The sequence below is a fragment of the Hydra viridissima genome, unplaced genomic scaffold (genome assembly GCF_058129835.1).
Source record: "Hydra viridissima isolate aposymbiotic clone 2 unplaced genomic scaffold, HvirCarnegie_v1 scaffold_3, whole genome shotgun sequence".
Lineage (NCBI taxonomy): Eukaryota > Metazoa > Cnidaria > Hydrozoa > Anthoathecata > Hydridae > Hydra > Hydra viridissima.
Window position 1 is genome coordinate 9,015,554 of NW_028324302.1, and position 8,403 is coordinate 9,023,956.

General features: G+C 29.3%; 2 protein-coding genes across 3 annotated transcripts; both read right to left on the reverse strand.

Moving 5' to 3' along the window:
- Nucleotides 1-1,680: 1,680 nt before the first annotated feature.
- Nucleotides 1,681-2,130, reverse strand: LOC149890878 (uncharacterized). Its single transcript, XM_090081985.1, has one exon. The coding sequence runs from the start codon at nucleotides 2,128-2,130 to the stop codon at nucleotides 1,681-1,683; it is 450 nt and encodes a 149-aa protein (XP_089938111.1).
- A 2,574-nt stretch (nucleotides 2,131-4,704) lies between these two features.
- LOC149890879 (uncharacterized) lies at nucleotides 4,705-8,158 on the reverse strand. Of its 2 annotated transcripts, none has more exons than XM_090083118.1 (5): nucleotides 7,400-8,158; nucleotides 7,019-7,249; nucleotides 6,621-6,712; nucleotides 6,282-6,395; nucleotides 4,705-6,148 (listed from the first exon to the last, which is right to left on the reverse strand). In XM_090083118.1, the coding sequence occupies exons 1-5, from the start codon at nucleotides 7,862-7,864 to the stop codon at nucleotides 4,750-4,752; spliced, it is 2,301 nt and encodes a 766-aa protein (XP_089939244.1). In that variant the 5' UTR covers nucleotides 7,865-8,158; the 3' UTR covers nucleotides 4,705-4,749. The 2 variants fall into 2 exon arrangements, with proteins under 2 accessions (XP_089939244.1, XP_089939245.1); XM_090083119.1 differs by having other exon boundaries at nucleotides 7,028-7,249; nucleotides 7,400-8,142.
- Between the last annotated feature and the right edge of the window lie 245 nt (nucleotides 8,159-8,403).

Below are 8,403 nucleotides of genomic sequence, written 5' to 3' on the forward strand. Positions count from 1 at the left end.
GGTGCACAGTGGGCCAGAATTCACCAAAATTAGACCAAAATACAGCCACTATGACCAAATTTCAGCCAAGCGTATGCGGAATGAACCTAATTACAGCCAATATCAAAGACAAGCTTTTTACCAATACTTTTATGGGTTGGCATTTAAAATATTTAAAAATTAATTGTATTACTAAATATTGTATCAATAACTTTTTTAAATCCACAAATTAGCCGGTTGACAGATAAACAATAAGTAAAACAGTTTTAGCAAAATTGGATTTACTTAAAGTTTATTTAGGTTAAATTTAAGATGAACATGTTCTTAAATATCAATTAGAAAATGATTGCTTAACTTAATACTAAGCATTACTCAATAAATAAACTTGCCTAAACTTAGTAAGGATGCCTTAACTTGTAAAAAAAATATGTTTTCAGGAGATGAGTTGCACCACCTTGTCCAAGGGCAAGAAAAAAAAAACGTTTACATGTTGGTAACAAATAAAAGGAAATTTTTTTTTAAATGCAAATAAAAACCAAACATAAAACTAGGTTTAATATTTTAAATAAGAACATATTATGTGTAAATCAGGATAATTAAAGTCAATGTAATAATCTGACCTACTGTTTTAAAAGATTTGCATAGAATATAATATTTATGTTAAAAAAAAAAAAAGAATTTAGTGAACTATATAAAAGACTTTTTTAAGCAATAAGAACAAAAATTCATAACAACATAATCAAATTACACATTGTTTTTATACTTTTATTGGTTCATTTTTATAGTGAAGGTTTTTTTCTAGGATTATCTTTTGACAATATCTTTGCTTCCTTTATTTTTAAGTTTTGTAGTCTTTTCAATTTACGCATTTCTTTTTCCGTTTCATTTTGAGCTTTTTTATGTACCTGCTTTAATTGTGACTCATATGCTTCCTTAGAAGTAAGCACAAAAAACTTGTCTGCATACTTAGCTTTTTTGCTTTTTGTAAAATTTGCATCTAAATATGGCAAAATATCATTATCTCCATCTCCTGGATAAGATGAATTTTTAAAAGGGAAATTTGGGGCAAAAGATCGAGTTTTTACAAAATCAGAAGTTAAAGGAGTTGAAACTGTAAAATCAATTTCATACTGATCAATAGGCTGTTCAATTTCAGAGTCAGACATCATCCTAAAGCTGTCTTCAAACTTACTAGTAAATGCAGCTTTATTACTTGCAGCTTTTAGTTTTATAGTTTTCATACTTAGTTCCACTAAACCGCCACTTCTATGTTCTGGAATTTCTACTATGGTTATTGGTTCAGCTAAATAGTCATGATCATTTGCTATAGCAAATCTTGGGTTGGTAATTATATGTTGTTCCAACTCAATATCCGGTAAAATTATTTTTGTGCTGTCTGTTATTTGATTAATCTGCTCAACTGTTGTTGTATTATCAATTGTTTTAATTTGATCAAAGAGATTAGTCACTAACCTGTCTTCAGAATACACATAGTTTGGCAAGTAAGCTTCAGCTGGAATAATTGAAGGATTATATGGAAAGATTCCACATGATTTAAAGCCAAATTCAATATTGGCTTTTGTCATACTTTTATTCCAGACCTTGGTCAAAGGTCCTGTGAAATTGGCCTTGTTTATTATAACCCCAGGGTGATTAGACATCATATCCTGGGCTGCTTTATTATATGAAACTTTGAATGGCTTAAATACAGTTCGATCGCAAGGTTGAAGCCAATTGCTTGTATGAGCAGGTAATTTCAATTTGGTTTTGTATGGCCATATCTATTAACTCCACGAAATTGTGGAAATCATGGCCATCCAAAATTAAAACTTGTGGACGTTGTGGTCCAATGTTTTTTAAAAATGTAAGCTCAAACCATAGTTTTGCAATCCCTTGTTTAGTACAACCAGATTCACTTGGACTCCAGTTGGTTCCTTCAGGGGCATCTAGAACTTGAAAACTTTGAATGGATTTTACTGTTTTCCCTTTTGGAATCACATGAGGTGGTAAGGCTCTTCCTGCTGCATTCACACAAACAATTAAAGTAATCATTTCTCGATTTCCACTGGTTCTCATATGTAAATATTTAGTACCTTTTGCAGCAACAATTTTGTGTGCCTTAAAGTCTAGCTGCAGCCCTGTCTCATCCATGTTCCATATTACTTCAGGCTGACAGTCTTTAATGACTTCTTTAAGTGCGATAAAATAATTTGCCACCTTTATCGGATTCATACATTGATGACGAACTGATGCTGTTGATTCTGGTTGTCGAAGAGTTACTTTTTTGTAATGTCAGTTGTTTAGTAGTCTCCACCATTTATTAGATGGTTTTCCATTCTTAAAAGAATATCCATATTTTCTGGCAAGCTTGCCAGCATATACCATGAATTGCTCTTTACCAAAACCAATGCCCATCCTAGCTCTGTTGTCTGCAAAATCAAGTAACTTTTTTTCAAGATCAAGTGGCATTAAACATTTTCTTCCTGCTTTTGCACCAATCTCAATTTTTCCTTTTATCCTGCTCTGCAAAGTTGCTCGGGGTACTTTAAAAAATTTAGCAGCAGCTCTAACGGACATTTTAGGTGAAGTAATAACACTGTTTATAGCTTCAAGTAACACTCCCTCTTTATATTTCAAATATTTACCTCGAGTTGGAAGACATTCTAAAATGAAAACTTTATATTATAAATTATCAAAATTTTCAATTAAAGATTATTTTCTCATATAATTTCATTTATCAGCAATAATCTACATGAAACAATATATATTCAATTATTTAGACTTTTGTTTATTTTTAAGTCTTCGTCCTCATATTTGAAAAATATTACATAAATATTTAACTAAATAAGTCCATATATTTAAGATTGATAACTTTTAGGATATAAATATAACATAAAGTAGTTATATTAGAAGAACAAAATCTAATAATATAAATATCTTACAAGTATGAGTAACTTTTAGACACTCGTGAACCTAATTTCGGTCTTGGCCGGAATAAGGTATAAAACCTGGCCGGATTTAGGTCTTTCTACCAGGTGCATTTAATTCAGAAATACAATCTATAGAAATGACTCAGCATAATTATAAAACTAAAATTGTCTTTTTAAGAAATATGTTTATAGTTTAAAATAATTACCACTTCGTTAAGTAACAAATATTTAATGTTTATAAGCTTCAAACTGGATGCTTACATAATCTTTTAAATCTAAACTAGTACTTTTTTGAGATAAGTATTTGTTATTATAATACTTCTATTATAAACACCCGCCAACTAAAATAATGTTGGTTTTTTATTGGCTGAGTTCATACCAGTCTCAAAAAATTCGGATTTACAAACATAAAGCAGAAACCAAGACAGAAATATTAAATTTAAAATGTGGCTGAAATTTGGTCACTGGATCGGATTTGGTCACTTTACCCTAAATAAGTAGCCCGTTAAAAAAGTAGACAGATAGCTCTGCGCATGCGATAAGCATGCGCAGATATGATGTTAAGTTTCCGTTAGGTAGGTGAAATCAATCGTTAAATAAGCAATGATATATTACGATGGCTCCGCGCAAAATCGGACTATCTGCAATAGGGTGGAGTGATTTTCATACTTTTTTCAAAATTCAACTTTAGTAACCCGGGAGTAAGTTCAACAGGGTAAAATATGAGCTCATGAAAAATTTCAGCTATCCAAAATTAAAAATGGCACGCTTAATCGACTTTGAAAAAATGCTAAAAAACACAATTTTTGTTAATTTTCACGTTTTTCTGCAATTTATGAAATCAATTAATAAAAATAACAAACCAGTCAAAAGTTTTTTTTTTCAAAAAAATGTATTCATTATAAAATGGTCAAATAAATTAATAATAAGTTATAAAAAATTTTATTTAATATAATGGTATTAAGCAACATACGCATTTAAACATTTCATTCATTTTTAACTCGTTTTTCATACCTCAATTTAAAGCACATCTAATAATGTAAAATACAATCAAGTTTCAAACAGCAAACTTAAAATCACTTATATTACTAAACTGTATATACAAAGTTTACTTATGTAAGTCATTTTTAGTTTTTTAAAGTACAATTTGTTGAAAACGTTATATAATTATATTAAAAAGGATTTAGGTATTTTTAGTTATATAGGTCTTGAAAGTGCTTACAAAACAACTTGAGTAATTTTGACCTCAAGATTATCCTAGATGTAATTAACAATTACCAGATATGAATAAAGGATTAATAAATTGCACAATTTAATTTTGACTCAATACTTTAAACATAATTGGTACGTGTACCTATTTGGTTTAAAATATCTAGCCATATCGTGAATTTAGATCAGGCTGAAGATCTGCAACCATTACACTATTTGGAAAAACCTTCAAAAATTGTTTCTTTGACCCCTGAAGCGCTTAATTTTTTATTCGAAAGCAGTGATTATTACTGTAATCAACTTAATAAACGGGTAATAAAAATAGTCATGGATAATCATCACCAAAATCCAAACATGCTTTTAAATTGTTTCTTATTGTTTTTTCACTACAAGCACTTAAATTCATGAATATAAGTGTTTATCAAGATTTCAATTGACAAAGGCTTGGGCTCATGGAAAATATTTCTAAAATTAATATCTTGCAAATGTGAGTCGAACACTTTACCACTACCCTACCACTGCATTGGTCCTAAATCCTAAACACAATTTTATATTCGTCGCAAAAAAGTAAAAGCAAGTACATTCATATAAAGATGTTTTATTAACATCAAATGTATAAAAAAATTATTTATTAAAAAACCACGAAGTCGTTTTTAGTTTCAAAATATGGTTGAATTTTCCTGGATTTTAGTTTAGTCAAAATATATTTATGACGAGCTTCCCTGCCATATACTTGGTGACTAGCCTCTGTAACTAATTTCACAGCGCGTTCTACGCTCTGCGCGTGAGAAGGAAATTCAGGTAAGTTCGGAACTTCTTTAGTTGCAATTAGTGCATCGATTTCGTCATTCTTTAACCATATTGTTGATGCTGGTTCACTGCTTTTCTTCAAGTCAATTAATTCTGTCCAAGAAGTTGCTTGAAAGTTTATGTCAACATTAGCAATATTTGTAACACGGCATTCTTTATCTTTACTCGTCCTGAGTTTCTTAATGACTAGTAACGCCTGTTCCCTTATGTTAGAATCTTCATCTCTAAGCATACAATATAAAAAGTTCTCAGGCAATAGACAATATGATTTTTTTTTTAAATTTTTAAAACAAATATTTTGTATTTCCTCATCTTGCTTCCTCATCTGTTCTGTCATTTTAAAGAATATACTTGGAGAATCCATAAATTTAGAAGACCTTTTGATAAGAAACCAAATATATGCATACACTTGTACAATAAAATTCACAAGCCTTACATGATCTAGACTTGGTGTTTCAGTACGAGTATACAAAGCCATGATTCGAATTGCTAAAGTCAACCATCTTGAGTTGTTTAGTGGACCAGTTTTTCTTCTAAAAAATATGGGATTGACAAATCCTTTAGAAATTCCAAGGCAATATTCAAATAATAGTCTTTGATCGTGGCTTAAATCATTAATCACTTCAATGGGAATATTTAGTATCTCCACTGGAGTATCGATTTTGGTAAACTTCACTTGTGGGTTAAGATGGAAATCTATTGAAACTTGCTTTCCAATAGGTCCTGAAAATTTATTTAGACACTTTGAAGTGCCATCAACTATTTTGAATACTTTTCGAAATGGAAGTTCATTGTGATGCAAAGTACATCCGATAAGGTGTATTTTTCTTCCTAATTTCTTTTCTAAACATGCAACAAGTCCAGTTTTGAAACCTGTATTGACATTTGTATTATCAAGAAGAAGGGCTTGTACTGAATTTAAACTATCATACTCTTTCAGAACATCATAAACAATTTCACTTTGAAGCAAACCAGTTGCACCAATTGATGAGAGATTTTTATGAGAGAGATATGAACCATTTTTAAAACTATTTTCATTAGTAAAAGTTAAATGATGTTTTTTTTCAGTAACTCTCAACAAGCGAGTTTCTCCATTTTCAACAATATCCTTAAACTGAAGAACATTTTTATCATCTTTACCATCAACACCCAAACACACCAAGTTACTTAAATTATTATCATGTTGATCACCATATCTTGACATTATTTTCTTTTTCTCTCTATAAAACAACTCAAAGTGCTATATTTAGCTAAATATCATAATAAATGTTTTGTAAACAAGCATTTATATAAACTAATAAATAAAGAGATTTATTTATATTTGCCTAACTTATATAATAAAATAGTATTTACCTCTCAATTTTGCTTCGATCTACAACTTGATTCAAATCTCCGTGTTTAATGATTTCATAATCTAGAAGTAGAGCATTTGCTAGTGCAGCTGCAGCACGAGATGAGACATCATACCTACAAATAGGAAATTATGAAATAAATAAACAAAACTGAAAAAGCAAAGTATATTATCTATATGTGATCCCTTAACATTTTATATTCACCCTCTCCTCTCCCACATTAAAAAAAACTTACTGGGGATGAACAATGGTGAAACTTATGATTTTTGTTTAAAATTTTTAATATAGTTTATAAAAAAAATTCTCACCTAAACTCAATATGTATAAAAATTTTATGTACCTGACAGCCGCCATTGCAAATCTATCAAGTTTAATTAAATTATACTGAGAACTTTTTTCTGGATTATATTCTTCTTCCTCAGAATCATTTACCTGTAAAAATATTTTGTATTTTAAAATATGAAAAGCCATATACCTCAAGCAGCACACTTAGTTAGGCCAACATTTAAAAACGTTGAAATCGTTGAAACAAAACTGTTTTAACATTGAGTACTCATTTGTAGATTACTATAACATAATTATATATATATATATATATATATATATATATATATATATATATATATATATATATATATATATATATATATATATATATATATATATATATATATATATATATATATATATATATATATATATATATACATATGTATATATATAAATATTTATATTTACATATGTTACCAAAACATCTGGATCGGATGCTGAAACTTCAGATATGTGACCAGAATCAATCAATGAGTTATGGGCGTAAGGCATTTTAACATGATCTATAAGCTCTACTTGAACTAACCTTTCCGGAGTGAATGTACCAGATTTTAAATCAGCCTTTCCTAGCTGATAAATACCTTTAGGACCAATCTTGTTTCTCTGGTCACGAATATATGCCCTGTCTTCAGAAGGGACCTTAGATATAATTTTTGAAAATATATAGCTACTTTAGTTTGATTGAATTGAAATCAAACTATAATAAAAAATTCTTATTACAATAATTTCAGATTAAAACAACAAATACTCCAATATATACAATAATACATTAAAAATTTAACCAAATACCTTTCTATTTTTACAAAGACACAAGATGTGCTCTACTTGGCAATTGATGTTGCTACACTTAACATTTCTGTCATTACATAAAACAGTTGCTAATTCACAAGTACACGATGAAATATCAAAGAGTTTATCTAAAATCAAATCTTGATACTCCTTACTTTGAGATTTACAACGTCCTCGGTTTATAGATTTTACTTTTTCGAAAAGATTTCTCAATTTTCTTAAGATTGAATTTCTCTGAAGAAGAGGAAGACGTGGGTTAACTTTATTCCACAAAGTACTAAGAGAATTCTCAACTTTTTCTAGAAGATTCTGTTTTGAAATTTTTTGGTTATTGTTTTCAGTGAAATAAAAAAACTGAATTACTTGACGAAATGTTGGAAGATCAGCTGAAGGCATTTCTGATGGGAGACCTCCGTATTTCAGACTATTTTTCAAACGAGTTTTCCTTGTTTTGCTCTTAGGCATTTTTTCTATAAATTATTTTGCTATTTATAAACTATAATTTAAAATCTAAAATCAACATAACCATGCGCAATGCGCATGCCCACTTAAAAAAAAATTAAAAAATGGAGGTTTTCCTCGAAAATAGATTTTGTCTTAATAAATGTACATTTTTGAAAACCAGCCACTTTCCAGGCATTATTATCAAGTACATGTTATACATTTTATTATTATTTTTTGATAATCTATTTACTCCAGGGTTACTATAGTTCTGATTCCAAAATCACTCCACCCTAATCTGCAATCTCCGCGGAAAACAAATTTGGCATATCTGCAATCTCCGCCAAAAACAAAATTGGCATATCTGCAATCTCCGCGTAAAACAAAATTGGACTATCTGCATTTTTGCCAGATACATTTTTGGACTATCTGCGTTTTTCGGGTGCATAAATTTTTGGTGGTGTTTCTTTAAATATTTGAAGTTTTTTATAAAATTCTACAATTTTTTAAATAATAGCGATTATTTAAACATTTATTAATAGCGATTATTTAAACACAAAACC

What these genes read in the sequence shown, in the direction of transcription:
- LOC149890879 (XM_090083118.1), bottom strand. Translation starts at nt 7,864, where the DNA reads ATGCCTAAGAGCAAAACAAGGAAAACTCGTTTGAAAAATAGTCTGAAA. An exon ending in GTCTTTGTAAAAATAGAAAG is followed by an intron (nt 7,250 to 7,399) that starts GTATTTGGTTAA and finishes ATTATATCTAAG; the next exon opens with GTCCCTTCTGAAGACAGGGC. An exon ending in CAGATGTTTTGGTAACATAT is followed by an intron (nt 6,713 to 7,018) that starts GTAAATATAAAT and finishes ATATTTTTACAG; the next exon opens with GTAAATGATTCTGAGGAAGA.
- LOC149890878 (XM_090081985.1), bottom strand. Translation starts at nt 2,130, where the DNA reads ATGGATGAGACAGGGCTGCAGCTAGACTTTAAGGCACACAAAATTGTT.